This window comes from Panthera uncia, chromosome C2 (genome assembly GCF_023721935.1).
Source record: "Panthera uncia isolate 11264 chromosome C2, Puncia_PCG_1.0, whole genome shotgun sequence".
NCBI classification, from domain to species: domain Eukaryota; kingdom Metazoa; phylum Chordata; class Mammalia; order Carnivora; family Felidae; genus Panthera; species Panthera uncia.
In genome coordinates this window covers 118,434,812-118,457,769 of record NC_064810.1, presented here as the reverse complement: position 1 = coordinate 118,457,769, position 22,958 = coordinate 118,434,812, and the positions used below count along the sequence as shown (strand labels likewise).

The 22,958-nt window shown below is 36.9% G+C and overlaps 1 protein-coding gene across 1 annotated transcript in view; it reads right to left on the bottom strand.

The window, feature by feature from the left end:
- Positions 1-22,545, bottom strand: part of ATR (ATR serine/threonine kinase) — a 99,785-nt gene extending 77,240 nt beyond the window's left edge. The window contains exons 1-13 of the mRNA XM_049628717.1: positions 22,376-22,545; positions 12,954-13,045; positions 11,407-11,553; positions 8,783-9,660; positions 7,810-7,988; positions 7,145-7,336; positions 5,738-5,928; positions 5,280-5,432; positions 4,435-4,627; positions 3,939-4,201; positions 1,993-2,183; positions 1,809-1,909; positions 1,470-1,641 (exon numbers count right to left, since the gene is read on the bottom strand). Coding sequence (XP_049484674.1) covers positions 1,470-1,641; positions 1,809-1,909; positions 1,993-2,183; positions 3,939-4,201; positions 4,435-4,627; positions 5,280-5,432; positions 5,738-5,928; positions 7,145-7,336; positions 7,810-7,988; positions 8,783-9,660; positions 11,407-11,553; positions 12,954-13,045; positions 22,376-22,434 — 2,811 coding nt within the window. The 5' untranslated portion in view covers positions 22,435-22,545. The remainder of the gene's footprint in view (positions 1-1,469; positions 1,642-1,808; positions 1,910-1,992; positions 2,184-3,938; positions 4,202-4,434; positions 4,628-5,279; positions 5,433-5,737; positions 5,929-7,144; positions 7,337-7,809; positions 7,989-8,782; positions 9,661-11,406; positions 11,554-12,953; positions 13,046-22,375) is intronic.
- Between the last annotated feature and the right edge of the window lie 413 nt (positions 22,546-22,958).

The window sequence follows — 22,958 nt, the reverse complement described above, 5'->3', positions numbered from 1 at the left end:
GAACAAAGCAGGAAGCATCACACTTTCTAAATTTTAAACTATGCTACAAAAGCTGCAGTAACCAAAACAGTATGGTACTGTCATAAAAACGGGTATATAGAACAATGGAACATTATCAAGAACCCAGAAATAAACCCTTGCATATACTAGCAACTAATATTGGACAAGGGAGCTAAGAATACTTAATAAGGATAATCTCTTCAATAAATGATGTTGGGAAAACTGGATAATCACATGAAGGAAACTGAAACTGAACTTCTAGGGTGCCTGGGTATCTCAGTTGGTGAAGCATCTAACTTCAGCTCAGGTCATGATCTCATGGTTCCTGAGTTCAAGTTCTGCATCGGGTGAGCTCCAGCCCCATATCAGGTGAGCTCAAGCACCACTTCGGGTGAAGAGAAGCCCTGCTTCAGGTAAAAACATGAGCCCCACTTTGGGTGAGCCCCACTTCTCTCTCTGCCTCTCTGTGGGATTCTCTTTCTCTGCCCTTGCTCACTTGCACCCCCCCCAAAACAAAGAAAGAAGAAACTGAACCTCTATGTTATACTATTCACAAAACTTAACTCAATGATTTTTTAAAAGATTTCTTTTTTTATATACATATACATTTTAATTTTATTTAAAACAAGTTACATATAATGTAACAACGATTTCAGGAGTAGAATTTAGCAATTCATCACTTACATAGAAACTAAAGGGCCTTCTACATAACATCAAGCCATAACAAAGTTTATCAGTAGAATAAAGGCTAAAAAAGAAAAGCATTTTTTTAAAATTTATTTATTTTGGGGGGGGGGGGGAGAGGGGCAGAAAATCCCAAGCAGGCCTCGAGCTGTCAATACAGAGCCTGACTCAAGGCTCAATCTCAAGACCGTGAGTTCATGACCTGAGCTGAAATCAAAAGTCAGATGCTTACCCAACTGGGCCAACTAGGCACCCCAAAAAGAAAAGCATTTCTTTTCTTTAAAGTTTTATTTATTTATTTTGAGAGAGCGTGCACATGCACATGTACACTAGCACACATTCCACCTAGGATGGGACAGAGAGAGAATCCCAAGCCAGCTCGATGCTGTCAGCACAGAGTCCAATGTGAGGCTCAATCTCATGGAAGCGTGAGATCATGAGCTGAGCTGAAAACAAGAGTTGGACGCTTAACCGACTAAGCCACCCAGGCTCCCCCCAAAAAGCATTTAACAGATTAACAAGAAAGCATAGTAATTCAATATATTACTAAAAGATATTCCCCTCTCCCATTCATAATATACATCTTTAGAGCAAGATCATAAAATATAAAACTTGTAAGTTTTAGGTTCTCTTAAATAAACTGAATACATCCTTTAAAAATACACCCTTTAAAGCAAGACAAATAAAACGTATAAATGGTTTTTTGTTTGTTGTTGTTGTTGTTGTTTTTTAACTCTTGCAAAGTATTGCTATTTACTGTAGTCAAGACCAGTGCTGACTCTCACCTGACAGATGGGTTTCTTATACTGGCTGAAAAAGTTCTGCAGTTTAACACTCTTAGCTGCAACCAGAGCTCTGATTTCTGTGTATGCTGCTCCAGAGACAGATGCTGACTTGGATAATAAACAATGCAATAAGTGCAAAAGGGCAAAAGGTACCAAATCTCCTTTTGCTGCCCTAAAAAATTTAAAAAAGGTTATCATCAATATCTCAAATATAAATGGAAATCCATAAAAAAATTCATGTTGATATCATATTTTTTTCTATAATTTCACATCTCTCATATTACCATTTTTAACACCTGGCAAATAAAAAAGGAAGTATACAAACACTGCCAAATATACCTTCCAATATCCCCTGTTGTAAGAATCAAGGTATCCTTCAACTCATTATTTCTTGAGATTTGAGCATGTGTATATGCTTCCTTCATTCTTAAGACAAAAAGCTAGAATAATAAAATTAATCAGTTAAATTAGTTTAGAGCCAGATTAATGAAGACACAAGTGTTTAAAAATAAAAAATATCAACCTCTTTTATAAATCCATCTTCAGAGTCCAAGGATTCCAATATATGCTTGATATTTCCACTAAAAGCCACTCTAACATCCTTGTCTGGATCTTCCATTAAATTTAATAAAGTTCCAAGAACTGTTTTTACATCTGTTTCATCTTCTCTAAAATCAAGGTGCTTACAAAGATGATATAAATTATCTATGAAAGCTAAAGGGCGAGAGCATATAATACCTAATATTAACACTTCAAATATCAAAGTTTTACAGTAAAAATATTATTAATAAATATACAAAGAATTCTAACTTGCTTATAATGTCAGTTTCAATTAGTAGAAATTGTGGAAGACTAAAATGAATGTTTACAGATTAAAATTTACTTTATACTTAATAACAGTTATAAATAATTTAAATCTAAAATTCTAGAATTAAAATTTTTTTTAACATTTATTCATTTTTGAGGAGAGAGGGAGAGACAGAGAGAGAGAGAGAGAGAGAGAGACAGACAGACAGACAGTGTGAGTGGGGGAGGGGCAGAGAGAAAGGGAGATAGAATCTGAAGCAGGGTCTATCAGCAAAGAGCCTGGTATGGGGCTTGAACTCATAAACCACGATGATAACCTGAGCTGAAGGCAGATACTCAACCCAATAAGCCACCCAGGTGCCTCACTTCTAAAAATTATTTATTTATTTTGGGGAGCATGTAAGCAGGGAAGGGGCAGGGAGAGGGGGCAGAGGATTGGAAGTGGGCTTGACAGGCTGACAGCAGCAAGCCTGATGTGGAGCTTGAGCTCACCAACCTTCAAGATCATGACCTGAGCCCAAGTCAGATGCTCAACTGACTGAGCCACCCAGGGGCCCCTAGAATTTTTTTGTTATAAAATGACTACTCACTTAAGACTTTGTACATCATTATATTTTACTGAGATAGACTTAAAAAGCACATTTCACTAATCTAAAGATCTGTGAACTATTAGCTTTACTGTTAATCCTGTATTACAAGATTTAGGGAGTCCTGGAAACTACCTATTATAAATTATTTTTAAAACTTGAGAACAAGTTGCAACTTTCTACCCAAACAAATGGATCTTCTAAGTATTTGTGTAAATCTCATGCTTCCAACAAACTCATACAACATTGCCACTGGAAAAGTGACTAAGAAGATACAATCTACAGATAGTCCTCAGTAGGGCAAAGCTTCTAATTATTTGGAGTTCCAAAGGTCCAAGATAGTGGCAGCAGACATATTAAGAAGCTTCCCCAGTCTCCCTAAAAAGCATAGGGAATACTGAACCTCACGATATTGGACCAAACACCAGGTATGCCCAAGTTGGCAAATCACATGAATATTTAAAAATCCAAAAATTACTACCCTTGTTAGTTCTGTGATGCGGTCTAATGCCAGACAACCCATTTATAAATTACCATTACATGACCATTGAATCTATCAAGTAAGTCTAATTTCTTAAGGCTTCAGGCTAATTCTATTAATGATTTAAAAAAGAGAGTTTAGGGGCACCTGGGTGGCTCAGTCGGTTAAGCATTTGACTTTGGCTCATGTCATGATCTCACAGTTTGTGAGTTTGAGCCCCACATCGGGCTCTCTGCTATCAGCACAGAACCCAACATGGGGCCTAAACCCATGAGAACATGACCCGAGCCAAAGTCAGACGCTCAACTGACTGAGCCACCCAGGTGCCCAGAAAAGGTTTTAAAATGTTAAATAAATCAGGGGCACCTGGGTGACTCCGTTGGTAAAGCGTCCATCTCTTGATTTCAGCTCAGGTCATGATTTCACGGTTCGTGAGTTCCAGACCCTCACATCTGGCTATGTGCTGACACTGCGGAGCCTGCTTGGGATTCTCTCCCTCTCTCTGTCCCTCCCCCACTTGTGCTCAATTTCTCTCAAAAATAAATAAAGTTAAAAAAAAAAAAAATGTTAAAACATTCATAACAAATCACTCACCAAGTTTCACTGGACTAGGTGTTTTTTTTTTCAGTAGAAAAAGGAATGGCTTGCAAACAGAAGCTTTTAGTTGAGAAGATGAACATTCATGTTGAGAAGTGACTTTTAGGCTCTTACAGAATAGGTCAATATGTCCATGTTCAGAGAAAGGTTCTGTTAAAGAATTTGTCAAATGAAACATGCCATGAAGCGTACAGACAAGTTGACCAAGAATAGAGGCAAATTCTTTCTTGACAAAGTCGGAATCATCTTTGACTTTATCTCTGGGGAGAAAAAAGAAAATACACTAACTAAACCTTGCTTAATTTTGTGGTCTAAATAGTCTTGCTTAATTTGGGGAAAAAGTAATGGTAAGACAAAGCCTAAAAGGAAGAAAACTTAAATTTCAAAATAAAAAGCAACATTTGTTGCATACACTCAGCAATATACATATATTTGCATACACTATGATCTTTCCAAGCAAGTTATATATTCAAATTAAAACATTAATACATACATAAGAATCTTGGGAACTCTGTTACAAGAATTCTGCTGCTGCAACAAGATAAAAAATCCATTAACACAACTAGCCCGGATTACTTCATGGGAGCTCTGTAGGGCCCAGCTATAAACTGCTGTTCTCCATTCAAGGAATATTCTTCTTGGAAATAAAGTTAGAAGAAACACACACCGTGACTGTGCCTGTGGTGCTGAAAAAATTAAGTCTATTAAAAACTATTTCTAAATATTAATTTTAACTTATATACATATCAATATACACATTTATATATATTTATACACATTTATATTTATACACATATATATTTATATACATCATACACATTTATATATATATATCCATTGTCATAAACTCAAGTAACATCTCAAATATATATATTTAATTAAAAGCTCCTTTTTAAAAAATAAAGCACATGCACTGAAAAACATCTACGTACAATCCTACTACATATAACCAGAGAAATGCAACTAAAAATCACATCCATCAGATAGTTTAAAAAAAAAAAAAAATTCTTTTAGTTACCTCCTTACCATTTTTTTCTTTTTTTTGACAGCAAACATTTTAGTCTGACAAAGTGAGGATGTGAGACAATAGAAATTCTCTCCTATTTTGCTAATAAAAGGAATGTAAACTGGAATGGCATCTTTGGAGAACAATGTGGCAGAATACTTGGGGTGTGCAAATCCTATAATTTTTTCAATTTGTTACTTTTTAGATGTCTAATTACTTTTTGAATTGGTAAAAATGTACTTTTTAAATTAATGAAAAAAAACCAGCAATGTGTTAGAAGTCCCATATAGACATGAGTTAAACCACACACACAGAATTTTGTGACCACTTACAGCAGCTATCAGAAATCCTCTGGCTTAACGCTAGAAGATTAGTAGCAAATGTAGTCAACTTTAAAGAGCCATCATCAGAATGGGAATGAATCCATGGAAGTGAAAGCATTCCACATAAATCTTCCAGTATATGATCTTCAAATGAAGTTTTTACTACAGAAACACACAACAGGTGATTATAATTTTTCCTTAATCATATTTAACTGTGTCTTGTTGCTCAATAAAAATAGATGTTCTAAACATCAAGTGGAATTACAGCATTCAATAAACAAAGATTCTTAACATAGAGATGATGTTCTGAGGTCTGTAACCCAAAGAAATTAAACGTGACTTTACAAAGACACGCATCCATGCATTTTCTCAGCATTCTTCAGAAATTCTCAAATAAAAAAAGTTAATAGTTATATTCTACACTGATGACCTTTAAAGGTTGTTTTTTTCTGTTTATTTATACTCACCGTGAATATAAATTAGAGCATCATATATTTTCACCACTTTATCAATAACTACCTCCAGGTCAGGTTTCTGAACAGATTCCAACAAACTCCTACAGCTCTTAAGCGCTTTTGTGTAAAAATCCAAAGACATCCAAGTTACCACTACTGAAGGTTTCTTCTTACATTTCTGTTGACAGTCCTTGAAATTATGGCTGCAGTTAATACATTTTTAAGAAACAGAATTACAATAAATTTGTTATAGTCCAACCTAATATTGCAGTTAAGTCAAAAGAAATTGTGAGTATAAAACTAACACAAGTTTAAACCAATCAAAGTAAATATGCAAGTCAATTAATATGCCATTATTATTTTAAGCTTAGTCTCTTTACATCAGTCCTAGGATTTGGTAATTAAAATAATCTACAATATTTAAATGCAGTATCCCAGGCCTAAAAAATGACAGAAGATATCCCTGCATAATTATTAACTGGCTTGGTAAACCCTTAATTATAGAAGAGTAGACTGCAGTCTAATTAGCTATTCCTTCAAGTTGTTTCAAATTCTAAATGTAATACAATCTGAGGTAATATAGTTTCTCTAAAATCTCTTTCATAACTTTTTATTGGCTAATTAAGAGTCAGAAAATACAGAATAAATGACCATGTAAAAAGTTAACAAAGAGTTTCAGTCTATAACTTGGCAGTAAAAATAAGACTACATCTTCAGAGATGATTCACACTTGCTTTTTCTGATAGAATAATTAACCATCTTAAAAGTACTAAACTGAAAATATACTTCCAAGGAGTTCTAAATCCCTACTCTTATTATCAAAAGGAAATGTTCTTTTGGCTAAATGTTTGACTAAAAGAACAATGAGTTTTGAGTTATATAAAAATGTGCTCTGCTACTTTCTAATTATATGTGCGCAGGAAAGTTCAGACAAAGAGTCTTGTTAGAGGAAGTAATTAAGAGGAACTGGAACACCAGGTTACCCTCGAGCTGGACCCAGAACATCAGAGGCTCCTCACCCCTTCTTCTCCTGTCCTTAGAATATATACTCTACCTACTGGTCTCATAGTGGGAGCTGTTCCAAAGAAAGAGCCTGGAGAAAGTAAGGTGTTGTTGAGACCATCTGGACTGAACACATGACTTAGTCTCAATTTCTCTAAACCTCAATCTCCAATTTGTAAAGTAGGCATAACAGCATTTACCTTATAGAACTGTTGTAAAGATTAAATATTATATGTATAGTACTTAATACAGTACCTAGCATTTAGCAGGTGCTCAATAAAAAACAAATTACCTTTCCATTTCACTAAAAAATGTATGTTCTCAGGTCACACAAATTGAGTGAATAATGAGGTCTCCTAAAACAATACATCCAAATTTATTACAGAAAACCCACCCAGAAAATACAAGTTGTTTTACCAGTCCATGTTTTGATGAGAACAATGAACAGTACACAGAGCAGTCAGTTGTAGGATAACCATGATTCCTTCTAAAGTCTCGATAACAGGATTCTTTAGACTACCACATTCAAGGGAAATCTGAAGGGATTCAGCTTTCTGTTTCAGTGTACTCCATAATATGCTCTTTTTGTTCATATCCACATGTTTAATTCTGTAATTTATTATAACCACAGTGTAAAGATATTCATTGGTTCAAATATGAAAAATATTTAAAACAAAACATAACATGTAATGCCAACTACTGAAATTTATAGTACAATGTATTTAAAACAACTTTCAGGGCTAACTGCAATATGGGAATTCTTTGATCACATTATACAAAAAGTTTGTTAATGTATTTTAAACTGCTGACAGATATGCAATCTCAGAGATTTTTCAGATACTAAAAAGTTAAATTAGACAGGCAAGTAATAACTTAAAAAATCTTTTAAGTAACCTTATGTAGCCATGTTATCTTTCATACTCGAATGGGCTACAAGTATTAAAATATTTCAAGCATTCCTTTGACTACCTTTAGAAAGAACAATGGTATGTATTTAAGTCAAAGCACTTAACTAAAGATGATTTTTAAAAGTGAATAAAGTTTTATTAAATCACTAAATACAAACTGAATGAAGGTCATACTCCTCAGTCTGTTTTGGTGGTCTTTTGGAAGAGTTTAGAGATGAGCTGAGTCGACGTCTTTTGGATGATATTACATCACTATTACTGCTGAGGTTTTCCTGTTGAATTTGGCACTGAACCTCCTCAATGATTTCCATACTTTCCATTTTTAAGGCGGCATAAAGTGGGCCCAACAAATACTGAGAAAGTAAAAATAATTTCAAAAACTATCTCTTAGAAAATGTTATTAACAGACTGCAAAAGTTAATTAGGTTGTAAGTTTTTTAATAAGGTAAACTATTTTCAGAGTCTCATCAGGTAAAACAAAGACCTAAGTTAATCTATATAATTTCACAACCTATAAAGACATATATGTGGTTCTGTACCTACAATTATGGTTGTACAGTCTTAAAAGTCTTAACATAAATTCTCTCATCTGTTTTTCCTTCCATCAAAATACTACAAAGAAAAATTCTATAAGGGAATTACTAAACTCTTTCATACTACAAATCCAGCAAGACTTTTAGATAAAGTATTTACTCAAGTTACTGCACATTTTATTGTACTGCCTGTCTCTCACAGTCCAAATAAGAAAAAAGGCATATTTTGGCATGATTAGTACTATGTAATCATAGGTTTCCTACAAGTGATTGATTATAACAAGCCAAAGATAAAATCTAGGTGAGTGCTCAAAGTTTTTGTAATTAAGTTGATAACTGGCCCCCTTTTAATAATGCACTAAACATGCTTACACTTCACAAAGCCTACTTTAAAACCTGCTACCCTATTGGCAGTTCATTACCAACTTAGTGAACAAATCTTTCTCAAATCAAAGTAAAAATTCAGAATAAGGAGCCAAAGTGGATTGTGAAAATCATTCCATTCTGAATATACATTATTAAAGACAATCTATTTTCTCACTAATACATCTGACATATATGCTTAAGTTATAAACAAAATACATACTTATTAAATAAACTTAAAAATGACTTACCTCTGCATCTACCTGAAATCCAAGCACATCCACAAGAACTTTACAAATGTTTCTCACATAAACCTTCCTGACTTGTAGAGCAGATTCATACCCAGCTGGCACATATTTAAGGAAATATTGCAGTAAGTGGCACAAAGCTGCTTTTAGCAAATCAGACTTAAGCCGCATAAGCACACCATCTTCAAACATGACACAGAGTTTTTCCAGCAGCATATTTAAATAGACAGGTTCAATATTTCTATAAGCTTCTGCTTCAAAGGGAAATAGTGTTTTTATCAGCTTTGATAATGGCTCTTCACAGAGTTTCAACTGGTCAGCATCCATTTCTACAAGATGTTTTAATAATTCCAAAAATGACCGGAAAAAAGTGCTGGCTGGTTGTGCTGGTAATCCTCCAAGCTCAAAGAGTTCAGTTAAAAGGCTAATTGCTAAGGATTTAATTTTTGGACTACCATACTCTAGCAGCATACAACCTATCTGCCAAAGTAAGAGTTCTTGCCTTCTAAAAAACACAATTGCAATAATACGAATAAGAACTGTTAATAAGGTGACTTCAATAAATTCTAAATTTTGCATGTTCATGAATTGCAAAGGAGCTGGTTGTAAATATCCCACACGTTCATCTAATTGACTTAAAAATCGGCTAACTACCACTGGCCATTCCACAAAGTGTCCCACTGCATTTCTTTTATGGAGGCAAATCACATCTTCAAAAAGATGCAGTAATTCCTTTGTTAGTACTCCAAAAATTGCAGGACTCTTGCTTTTAAAAAGAAATAATAATGAGCAGATAACTTCACAGATTTTCTTGTGTAACGTATGACAGGATGGAGTTGCTGCAATCCGCAGAAGTCTTGTTATGATCCAATTACTGAATTCTTTGAAATAAAAAAATATTAAATAAGTCCATCAGAAATGTTAATTAATTTGCTAACTGCTTGATGATTCATTAAAAAAAAAATTTAATGTTTATTTATTTTGGAGACACAGAGACAGAGAAATAGAGAGAGAGAGCGAGAGCGAGAGCAGGGGAGGAGCAGAGAGGAGACACAGAATCTGAAGCAAGCTCCAGGTCTGAGCTGTCAGCACAGTGCCCAAAGGGAGCTTGAACCCACAAACCGTGAGATCATGACCTGATCTGAAGTCAGATGCTTACTGACTGAGTCATCCAGGTGCCCCTGATGATTCATTTTTAAAGTATAAACTTCACTAACAAAATAGTCTAAAACATTCCTTACACAATGGAAATACTGAACAGTAATTTAGAATACCAATTTTCAAGTCTAAGTCCTAGCTTTTCACTTATTGGTTGTGTGAACTTTTCATCTCTCTGAACCTCTGTAACTTCATCTGTAAGAAGGGAGTCATAAGGGTTACCATGAGAATGAAGTAAGATGATATATGTGAAATTCTCAGCATAGTGCTTGAAGTTCAACAAATGGTTACTATTATCACTCCTTCAACAAATATTTATTGAGTGCCAACTCTGTCCCAGGTGCACAAAAACAAATCAGTCACAGTCCTCCTGATTCCTGTAATACAGTTTCTAAAACTTTTTGATCACAACTAAGATACATTTTATATCATGACCCAGTTTACATATGCATATTTATTTTATTCAAATATATGAAACAAAAGTTTCATGAAACAGTATTTATTACATGCAATGTATTATGATATTTTCGAATTACATTTTATCTTCATAACCTATTAATGGGTTGTGACCTGTTATTTAAAAAAGTGTAGTAAAGAATATAGACAGGGATGCCTGGATGGCTCAGTCAGTTAAGTGCTGACCTCAGCTCAGGTCATGATATCCCGGTACTTGAGTTCGAGCCCTGTGTCGGGCTCTGTGCTGACAGCTCAGAGCTTAGAGCCGGCTTTGGATTCAGTGTCTCCCTCTCTCTCTGCCCCTCCCCCACTTGCGTGCTCGCTCTCTCTCTCTCTCTCTCTCTCTCAGAAATAAAAACATTAAAAAAAGTTAAAAAACATTTTTAATACTCTATGCATTGTATAGAAAAAGAGATGATAGCTTTACATCTTTTTATAAGGAGGCCAATAAAGGGGCAAAAGTAGTAGGAACAATAAGGATAAAGCCTGGAAAAAAGTTTCAACATCTAGGAGTTGTTCTTAAAGGGCTAGAAAGGAAATATTTTAGGCTTGAGGGCTTTATGGCTTCCATGTCAACTACTCAATGCTGCCTTTCTAGTAGTTACAGTAGATATATATACAGTAATATACAGTAAGTAAATATTAAGTAAAAACATGGCTTTTGCAATAAAACTTTGTTTACAAACACAGGCAGGAGGCCTGTGGGCCATGGTTTGCTAATGCCTGATCTAGAAGAAAGAGATTATCAAAAACGGAAAAAAGAAAACTGCTTAAGTGTCCAATGGCAAATAAACAAATTTGGTTATTTCTGTTCCATCCTGGGTATCTAGTTTAAAACTAAAGAAAACAATAAGGATGCACAAAACAAAATTAACAATTACCATTTTGCTCCTTCACGTTTATAGCAAATTTGACCAGAATATGTATAAAATGTATGTTATAATTTAGAAGAGCAGAAGAGGGTAAATTTCATAAAACCAGTTGCAAATGAATGCACAAATAGTAGGACTCACCAATACTGTCTTTGACCTCATTTTGCCCTTGGCTTCCATTCACATTTACAAACATAAGTGGGGAGGACTTCATTATATGCTGGATGAAATCAAGCAACATCACAGAGGTTGGCTGGGAGTCAGTTTTCTTTACAAGTTCTAGAGCAACTAAAATAATAAAAAATTCATCTTAAAGAGGCGTGACAAATGAAATGACAGTTCTTTTGTTAAAAAACTAGACTTTGGTGACCAGTTGTTAAAAAACTAGACTTTGTTGACCAGAATTGTGTCCAATACAGTGCTCAGGATAAACTGATGGGGCTAAACTCCATGGTCCTATCTTTCTAATTTTAAATGTTTAAAAACCAGGCACATTCATCTAGTATACATCCATTCACCAAATATATATTACAGGCCTACAATATGCCTGGCACTGTACCAAAATCTGAGGGGGAAAAAAAACTTTACCTGAACAGGTGAGGGAATCAGATAAATAAGCTGATAGTTATAATATAGTATGTTAACTGCACTAATCCACCGTGCAGGAAGTGAGTGTCTGGGAAGATGCTGTGAAGGATTAGATTCCTAGATGATGAAAAGTTGGTCAGAGAGGTGAAGGGCAAGTGATCTAAAGAGAGGGAAGGGAGTACTACATGAAAATACATTATGCAAGTAGTTAGTAGCCCTTTGTTGTTTTTCAGCAACTCGTAATTTTATTGACTGAAAAAAGAAAGGCTAAATGACTATTATTAAGTCATTAAATCTGTGCCAAATTTGAAATTAAATTTATAAACCATTAGCCAAATGCTACTTTATATTACCCCTTCTGTGTAATTTTAACAGATGTGACCAATGGGACACCACCTTGCCAGGTTGGTAATATTTGTTTTCTACACTGCCACAAACAGGAATTAGTTATTTCAACAACTCACTGGAACCTCTTACCTCCCACAAAGTCACTAACTTGTAAAGAATATTTAAATGGCATTTGTTTCTCAACCACTAGTGAAAGACCTAGCTAAAGTAGGGTGCACATGATTAGAAATGGCCAACTATTTTTTATCTATTATAATACCATATATCAAAGAACTCCATAGCAAGTAGCAGAAAATGTAGGAAAAGCAGGAAAATAGAATTACTTTAAGCGACTGAGCCACCCAGGTGCCTAAAAACTAGAATTACTTTAAATGCTTAAGTCATATTATGTACTAAGTTAATATTGTAGGGGGGCCTGGGTGGCTCAGCTGATTAAGCATCTGAGTCATGATTTTGGCTTGAGTCATGATTTTGGCTCAAGTCATGATTCCAGGATCACAGGACTGAGCCCCATGTTGGGTTCTGCACCGGGTGTAGCCCACTTAAGATTCTCCCTCTCCCTCCCCGTGTATACATAGTGCATGTAGTCTCAAAAAAAAAAAGTTAATGTTGTAAGTAATTTGTTTGAAAATAGTAACTATCATAGATACTAACTCTACATTTAAAACTACACGGACAAAAATGCTAGCATAATGTATATATGAAAAAGAAAACAATTTATAAAACTTCTATAAGAAATAACTGTTTCTTACCAACGTTTACATCTGTAAGTATTCGGTCAATGAACTGACATAGAATTTGTCTTGGCTTCTGTACAACTGTATTATATTCCTCTGGACTGGCACTAAAACACAAATAAAGAGTTTTTAACCCTTAAAGAGACAATTTCATTCGTAAAAAACTCTCTAAAGTTGAATTTATCAAATGTGTTTAGTTTTAATGTTGACATTCATTGTATCCTTCTGTTTAAAAATGAAAGAAAAATCTAAATACGTGTTACTGATTTAAAAGGGAAAAAACATGCTAAATGACACCACAGGTATCCAATATGCAAAATCTAGACCTGCCCTGCCCAATACGGTAGCCATTATTGATGTAGCTATTGAACACTTGAAATCTGGTTAGTCCAAATTGATACGTGCTTTAAGTAAAAAATATACATCAGATTTTGAATATTTGGTACCAGAAAATATATATCCATTAATAACATTATATTAATTATATGTAGAAATGACAATATCTAGACATACTGAGTTAAAATATATTATTAAAAATTAATTTCACTTATTTCTTTTTACTTTATGTAATGTCGCTACTGGAAAATTTTAAATTCTACATGTGGCTTGCATTTTATTTCTACTGAGCAGTGTTGATCTAGTCTTGGCTACAGAACAGTGTCTTCAACAAATAAATTCCAAAGGCAAAAAAAAGGAGGGAAAGGAAAAGGAAAAACCTATAATCGAGACTTAAGAGCCCTATCAATCAATGATAATCTATGATCCTGCAATTGATTCTGATTAAACAAAACGAAACCCCCCAAAAAAACAAAAATAAAAACTATTAACAAACTGTATATGACAAACTGGGAAAGTTTAAACACAGACTAGATATCTGATGTTATTAAGAAATTACTTTGGGGGTGTCTGGGTGACTAAGTCAGTTGAGCATCTGACTCTCGGTTTCAGCTCAGATCGTGATCCCAGGGTCGCACTGGGCATGGAGCCTGCTTGAGATTCTCTCCCAATCTCTCTCTCTCTCTCTCTCTCTCTCTCTCTCTCTCTCTCTCTCCCCTTCTCTCTCCCCCCCATGCCTCTCCCCCACTCAAGTGTGCACTCTCTCTCTCTAAAATACAAAAAATAAAGTCTAAAAAATTTATTTTTTTATTAAAAAAATTTTTTTAACATTTATTTCTTTTTTGAGACAGAGAGAGACAAGAGTGTGAGCAGGGGAGGGGCAGAGAGAGGGAGTCACAGAACCCAAAGAGGCTCCAGGCTCTAAGCTGTCAGCACAGAGCCCAACATGGAGTTCAGACTCACGAAACCCAAGATCATGACCTGAGCCAAAGTCAGATGCTTAACTGACTGAGCCACCCAGGCACCCCCAAAATTTTTTAATTTAAAAGAATACATATTTTTAGGTGCAATAATGGTACTGTGATATATTTTAAAAGTCTTTATGCTTTACAGATAAATGCTGATATTTATGGATGAAATGATGTCTAGAATTTGCTTCAAAGTTGGAGCACCTGGTTGGCTCAGTTGGTAGAGCATGTGACTCTTGATTTCGGGGTTATGAGTTCAAGCCCCACATTTGGTGTAGAGATTACTTAAAAGTAAAATCTTAAAAAAAAAAAAAAAAAAAGGAACTAACTGGAATTTGCTTCAAAGTAGTATGAGTTGAGAGAAAGAAGGGCATGAATTGATAGTTGTTGGGTAAAATGGGCAAATGATATACTATTTTTCTTCTTTTGTATGCTTGAAATTTTCCACAATGAAAATTCAATAAAATATTAGGGAAAATTACATACATGAGTATTAGGACCAATCAAGAAAAATAAATATTAAGAGGAGATACAATAATTAAGCAGAGCAATAGTATCCTAGAATCAATGAATTAAACTTGAATTCCATGATTTGGTACAAACCAGCACAAAACAGCATGTAAGAATATAGTACAAAGTCTGTATTCTACCACATAGGATGAGGAATTCTAGTCATTCATATAATCAACAAACATTTACTGAGCACCTATAATGTGCCACAGTACACACCAAAAACAATCTCTGGGAGAGGTGACAGGTTAGTGGAGGAGACTGATAAGTCAACCTAGGCCTCTATCCAGGGTGGACTGTGAGGCCATTCACCAAAAGAGTTAACACATGAGGAAGCACAGGTCCGGGGAGAAAAAACAAAACCAGTTTTAGAAACACTGAATTTAAGGTCTCAAGAGAACAACTAAATGGGATGTACAAAAGATTGTTAGAATTAAAGTTCTGGTCCTTAAGGGGCACCTGGCTGGCTCAGTCAGTAGAGAATGTGAGGTTTGGTCTCAGGGTCATGAATTCAAGTCCCAAGTTGGGCACAGAGTTTACTAGGGGGGGGGGAAAATTAAAGCTCTAATCCTCAAGAAATATCTAGCCTAGATATATAGATTAAATTATCATTATATAATAACATCTATTAAACAAGGCTAAACATTATCTGCATTATTACATACTTCACAAGAAATAAGTTAGGGACATTAAACTCTAATTTGCATACGAGGAGCCTGACATTCATGGAGATTATATAATCTACCACCACTACAGCTAGTAGTAGTGGAAGCCCTGAAAATTAGTGCAGAGTAAGAAGTAATAAGAAAGCCAAAGAGAGAACTTTAAGTTAAAGGAGCCACGAAGAAGAAAGGGAAAGAACCAGAGAAATAAAAAGAAAAATGTTATGAGGTATATTCTAGAAACAAAGTTAGAATTTCAAGGAGGGAGCTGTCAACAGTATCAAATTAAATTAGTTTGTTAAAATGTCCTTTGAATTATTTTTTATTATGGTCAAATATACTTAACATTTATTTTAACCATTTTAAGTGTACAGTTCCATGGCATTATGTTCTCATTATTCTACGCTATCACCACCATCTCCAGAATTTTTATCTTCCCAAATTGAAACTACTAAGTTACTGAAATTACCAGTATTTACACATAATAACCTTAGGTATATAGACTCAAAGACCAAGTAGTTTTATTTTTACATGAAAGTGAAAAAAACTTGGTACCGTTTATCTTATTATTTAAACCAGCCTTGGCCAATGGAAACAATGCAAGTCACATGTGCACTTCAAATTTTTCTAGTAGCCACATTAAGAATAGAAAGCCACGTGGGTGGCTCAGTAGGTTAAGTGTCCAACTCTTGATCTCAGCTCAGGTCTTGTGATCTTAGGGTCGTGAGTTCCTGCCCCACATTAGGCCTTGCACTGGGCATGAAGCCTCCTTAAAAAAAAAAAAAAAGGGAGGGTACCTGGGTGGCTCAGTCGGTTGAGCATCGGCTCAGGTCATGATCTCACAGTTTGTGAGTTCAAGCCCCACATTAGGCTGTGTGCTGACAGCTCAGAGCCTGAAGCCTGCTTCAGATTCTGTGTCCCCTTTCTCTGCCCCTCCCCTGCTCATGCTCTTTCTCTCCCAAAAATAAACATTAAAAAATTTAAAAAAGAGAGAAACAAACAATAGTTTTCTTCATAATATATCCAAAATATTATTTGAACTGTAACTGATATTAAAATTTAAAAAAAATTTTATATATAGAGAGAGAGCATGCAAGCAGGGGAAAGGGGCAGAGAGAGAGAGGGAGGGGGGAGAGACGGACGGGGGAGGGGGGGAGAGTGGGGGGAGAGAGCGAGTGAGAGAGAATGAGAATCTCAAGCTGACTCCTTGCTCAGCATGGAGACCAACATGGGGCTCCAATCCACAACCTGAGCTGAAATCAAGAGTTGGATGCTCAACCAAATGAACTGCTCAGGTGCCCTGAAATTACTAAAGTGATTGTTTTACCTTTGTTTTTTTTGTACTAAGTCTTTGAAATTCTTCTCAACTTAGACCAGCTGTAGTGGCTACCATATTCTATGACATCACAGATTTAAATATAACAAAAATTTATAAAGTCTGAAATTACAAGGTAACATGAATTGTTTTAGACAAAATCAAATGAGTTTGTCTTTATAAACTAAGTGTAATTTAGCAAGTATCATTTAGAAATGTGAATGAGGAGGTGTGTCAGGAGAGGAATCAGGACCCTAGGTGGTGGTTGAGTTTTCTACGAAGTTTAATTTTGTATAAAGATCATTCCTATTATTTGTGTCATTTTTGGTCAGTTTTTTAAAAAGGTGAATTGATTATCATTCATTAGATGTACTATTAGAATAATGACTCATGGGAGAGTGAGCACTTATTATACAACCTCTACCTTGGAATGGAGCTAAGAGGGTATACCTTTTTCAAAAAAGTAGGGGCACGTGAGTGGCTCAGTCAGTTGAGCATCTGACTCTTAACCTGAGGGTCATGATCCCATTGTTTTGTTTGAGCCCTGCATCAGGCTCTGTGGCCACCATGTGCGGAGACTGCTTGCAATTCTCCCTATCTCTCTGCCCCTCTCTCCCACTCGCTCTCTCAAAATAAATAAACTTAAAAAAAAAAGTTTAAAAAAGTAAACAGGTAATTTTAACACAGCATGGTTGTATTAATAGAGCCAAGATAAACACAAGAGGGTCACTTGGCTCTGAGCAGAGCCTATCAGTCAAAGCTCCCTGAAGGAAGTGATACAAACCTAAGTCCCTAAGGGGCTAGGCAGGTAAAATAAGGGAAAGGAGTATTCCAAGCAAAAGAAACAGCACGAGCAAATGCTCAGTAGTTAAGAATGAACACAGGATGCTCTAAAAGCTATTAAGAGGTTCTATATGGCCAAAGAAGAGGGAGACAGTAAATAGACAAAGCTGAAGAGCGACTATAAGGTCAAAGTTCAAAGAACAAACTAAAGAGGTTGGATTTTGTACTGAAGGCAATGAGACATCAAAAGGTTCTAAGTAGGAGTGAAGAGTCAACATGTTTTGTAATTTTTTTGAGAGAGAGAGAACACATGTGCGTGCACACACAAGCAGGGAGAGAAGGGAGGGAAAGGGGGGAGAAGGAGGGAGGGAGAGAGGGAGAGAAAAAATCTTAAACAGGCTCCACACTCAGCATATCATGCTGACTTGGGGCTGGACCCCATGACTCTGGGATCATGACCTGAGTCAAAATCAAAAGCTGGGCATTTAACCAATCGAGCCATCCAGGTGCCCCATGTTTTTAAAACTTGAATTTAATTACATTATTTCCCTGTTAAAAGCATTCCAATGGCTTCCCATTGCCCTTAAAATATAACTCTTATTCTGACCTGTAAGGTACTAAAGGATCTGGCCCCTGGCTACTCCTCCACCCTTAACTCTCACACCAGTCCCCTCTTTGCTTCCTGTGTTTCATCCTTCTTCCTATTCTTTTGCTCATTCCCACTTACAGACCCTTATACTTCCCATTCCATTTCAGATACTGGCTTCTTATCATTCAAATCTCCTCTTAGTGGCTAATGTTGCTGCTCCCCAGACTTTCATCTCCCTCCCACTGCCCATTTAATATTTTAATGGCAACTATCACTGTCTGAAAATATCTTGTGATTATAATTTTAAGCAGGAAGGTCAGAGAAGGCCTCTCCAAAATGACATCTGAACAGAACCAGTCTGTTCAGAGAGAAGAAACAGCAAAGTGCAAAAGACTGAAGGCTGGAATGACCTTGGTGCATAAGGAAAAACAAGGCCAATGATATTGGAGCAGAGTAAGGGAAGGATATGTGGCCACGAGGTCAGAGGCAGGCAGAGGCCAGAAAATGCAGAACCTTAGAAGCCTTGGGAGGAAGTTTGGATTTTATTCTAAGTGTGCTAGATAACTAATGGAAGGTTTTAACCATTTACATTTACTTTGGTTGCTAAGAAATCCATTATAAGTGGGTAAAATGGAAATGAAGAGATTAGCTGAGAAATTACAATAGCCTAGATAAGAAATTGTAAGAATAGCAGTAGAAATGGCGAGAAATATATTTTACTTTATTTTTAAGTTTATTTATTTATTTTGGGATAGGCAACTAGCAGGGCAGGGGCAGTGGGGGGGGGGGGGGGAGGAGGAGGAAGGGGGGGGGGGAGAGAATCCCATGCAAATCAGCACTGTTAGCGCAGAGCCCAATGCTAGGCTTGAACTGACAAACTGTTAGATCATGACCTGAGCCAAAATCAGGAGTTGGGACACTTAACTGACTGAGCCACCTAGGCGCTCCAAAAAGTATATTTTAAAGATAGGGTTGGCAGGATGTGCTGATAGATTATTAAGGGATAAGGGAAAGAATCCAGAATAACTCCTAGGCTTTTGGACAGTACATTTACAATAACATAGGGAAGGAACAAGTTTAAGGAAAATAAGTCAAGAGTTCTGCTTTGGATATGCAAATGTTCATACTGGATATAGATGTTCAACAGTATGCAATCTAATAATATTTCTGGGCTAGAGATATAAATTTGGGAGTTATCAGAATATAGATGGTATTTAAAGCTATGGAACTAGATGAAGCTATTTAGGGAAGAGTAAAGATGAAAAAAGGACCAAAGATGTAGCAAAAGGACATGGGGAGTCAAGAATGATTCCTACATTCCTGGTTTGGAAAAAACGAGTGAATATGGTATGATTTACTGAGATATCCCTACCTCAGTGAATGGGGGGGGGGGGGGGGGAAGTAGTTGGGATATGTGTAGAACTTGTATTGACTATGTTGAGTCTTAACTGCACATAGCACACCCAGCTAAAACTGCCAGTATACAGTTGTTTAAATAGCTCTGTAGGTGATAGATATGATTTGGAGAAACACATTTGGAATCATCAAATAGCAGATGGATAGTTGAAGGCAGGAGTGGATGAGATCACCCAGAAAGACTATGTAGAGAAAAGAGTGCTAATAAGAAAAAACAGTGAAGCAAAATTTATCCCTGAGATAGAAAAGCCCACATATTAAAACAGTGACACCTCACTTTTTTCAGAAATAGAATTGCCAGTCAATTAATGAAAAAAAGGGGGGGGGGGAAGAAAAGGCCTTTTTGGTTGGAATCTGAAACTCAGCTCTGAAACTTTTTTTCATTGTTTCAGATTTTTAATACTGCCTTAAAAAGGCCTGTTACTCTTTAACTATCTCAGTATACTTTGAAATATAAAATAATTGTAATTGGAACAGTTATTATAAATCTAAGTAGATAATTCCTAAGGCAGTATTTGTTTAGTCAGAACATATTTTCATTTCAAATATATAATTAAAACTTCTCACAAAGTCAGAACACAACTCATAGTTTGAACAGAAACTTCAGTGTTTAAATCTCAACATTCAGTAAGTTAAACACTATCTACATTAGGTTGCTTTGGAATACAAATCACTCATTTAAGTAAATGGGATATAACTTCTAACTTGTGTTAAAAGTGAAGAAATCCTTCTTTATGTGAAGACTTGACCAAAATCAATTAATCCTATTATGGTACAAATCAAACTCTACCGACACAACACATTTATTAGAGATTTGGATACAGAAACTACAGTTGGAAACTAGATGCTCCTTAGCTTGGGGGTAGTGAAAGAAAAAGGCATACGTGGATCAGGCCCCCATTTTTATTACTTTATTAATAACAATGCTTACTTTATTTAATGAAGAACTGTTATCTTTTCGATTTTGCTTCTTCAATTTCTGTGACTCAGTTTCTTTTTCTTTTTTTTTTTTTTTTAATGTTTTTATCTTATTTTTGAGACAGAGAGATAGAGCACGAGCAGTGGAGGGGCAGAGAGAGAGGGAGACACAGAATCTGAAGCAGGCTCCAGGTCTGAGTTGTCAGCACAGAGCCCGAGGTGGGGCTCAAATCCATGAACCGTGAGATCATGACCCGAGCCAAAGTTGGACATTTAACCGACTGAGCCACCAGGTACCCTTCTGTGACTCAGTTTCTCACTGAATAGTGATAATATTTAGTCCATTCTATATCAGGGAGATTCGGTGAGACTGAGTAAGCATGAATGAAGCAGTTGCAATGAGAAGGTCATGAAAATTAAAAACTATTGTTATACAATTCTCTATCGGTCAGTTTTTCTATTCTTTCACTTAGAATGGCTACAATTGAATGAAATGAAAGGTAACTTAAGCTCTGTTGATGTAAGAGGCTATAAATAAATTCAAGATACTATTACTTGTATTAACAATCTCTTAAAGGAAGAAAAAAGAGGGAAGAAAAGTATTAATCAGTTAATTCTACATTAAAACAAGGTGGAGAAAAAATCCTGAACTTCACATTGAGCCTAAACATGAAATCTGTGCATCAATTTCTTAAAACGAGCACTTATATTCATGCTACTTTATAAAATGTTAACACAGAATATGCTTGCAACATTCATGCAAAGTGAAATAACACACACAAAACCAGGATAATTCAGTTAAGACGTGTGGTTCCTTCATTTATCCTCTTATGTGATTGAGGAAAACTAAATATCCTTGTATGACCAACAAGTAGAGATGAACACAACTGAACCACAGAAAAGAATTAAATATCCTATGGGCTTTGTATCAGTTTTGACTTCGTGTTGTAAGTTTTCAAACAGCCTAAAAAATTCCAGCTGATAGTTCAAGTGCAGTAGTGGTACAAGCCCACAAGCAGTGGGTTACAATTTAAAAAAAAAAAAAAAAAAAAAGGCAAACAAAACAACAACCCTGCCTTCTTTCAGGCCTGGTTGAGGGAAGGTTGCCAGTGTGCTGAAGGGGGATGGCAGCCATCAACATCCTACCCTTCTCTTCAGGTAGAACACTGGTTTACCTGATTTTACTCTTCTGTTTACAGAAACAGGCTTTTGCAAATAAAATAAAAATTTAATATATTAAATTATTTCCAAACTTTGGAAACATTCTGTACACGTTTATATTTTGTGGACGTTGTGGCAAGGTCCCTGGGTTTTCTGACTAAAATAACAGATTGGGGGCTGACTGATCAAATATAGGAGTCACATCTTCAGAACGCCCTATGGTTTCACTTTGAAGAAAGAAACCAACTGCCTTTTCTAGCAATTGGCCTTCTTTGCACAAAAAGAGAACTGGTGATTTTTCTTCTAAAAGAAGCAATTTGTGTCAAAACGTAAAGCTAAAAACCCAATTCCTCCACGAGCGATCACAAAAAATAGAAATTGGGGAAAGTTCGTGGGTCAAGTCCCTCATCTATGGACATAGGTTTCTGGGAAGCAAATAAGTGCAGAAAGTGGCCAAAAAGTGGTCAGAAGGGACCGTTCCTTCCAGCTGCAGAGGGCAACCCCGGGTTGGGGACAAGCTCCGGGGCGCCGCTCTAGTGCGGTCAGCGAGCGCCTCTCCTCCCCTGGACCGGCTTTCTGAAGGTCTGCGGCGACGACCCGCATATCTTTAACCGCCTAAGGGAGAAGCGCTCAAATCAGTCGCGGAACACATTTACAAGGGCCGGGGTTGACGGGTTCGGGGCAGGCACGCGCGCCGCAGGGGAGGGAGAACACGTGAGATTCCGGCCAGGCCCGTCGGAGGAGGACGCGGGACCCAGAGCGGCCGAGCCTGACCCTACCTTCCCAACTCCCGCAGCGCGGGGATCATAGACGCCAGCTCCAGGCCGTGGTCGCCCATGTTGAGGATGCGCCGCACTCCTCAACGACGCCGACACGGGCTCCCGGCGTCTCCACAGCTACCTCTGGTGGGAAGGCGCGGTATCCGACGGTGGCTCGCCGGGCCCAAAACTCCTCCCGGAAGCCACTGCTGGTGGAGCTCGCCAGGCGCCGCTCTTTCTGCGTAGGACCCGGGGGAGGCCCGGAAGCCGAAAGGGGGTGGGGCAACCAGGCCGAGCGCGCTCAGGTTTGGTTTCCTACCGTGTGTCCGACGTAGGGAGGAAGGCGGGGCGGGCGAGATTCGTGGCGAGTTTTAGTTTTCAGCGCCCTCTTTTGCTACTCCTAGCCTGGGAGGCTCACCGAGGCAAGACCCCTGGTTCTAGGGAAGATATAGGCATGACGGGCACCAGCCTTGCCTCCCTCGCATCACAAACGTGAGAATTGATCTCCCCGTGGTTGAAAGCCCTCAGGTTCCTACCACTCTCCAGGCATCCTTTCTGATGAAAGATAAGAGCCTCCTCCCTGTCCTGTTTCAGCAGGTGTTTT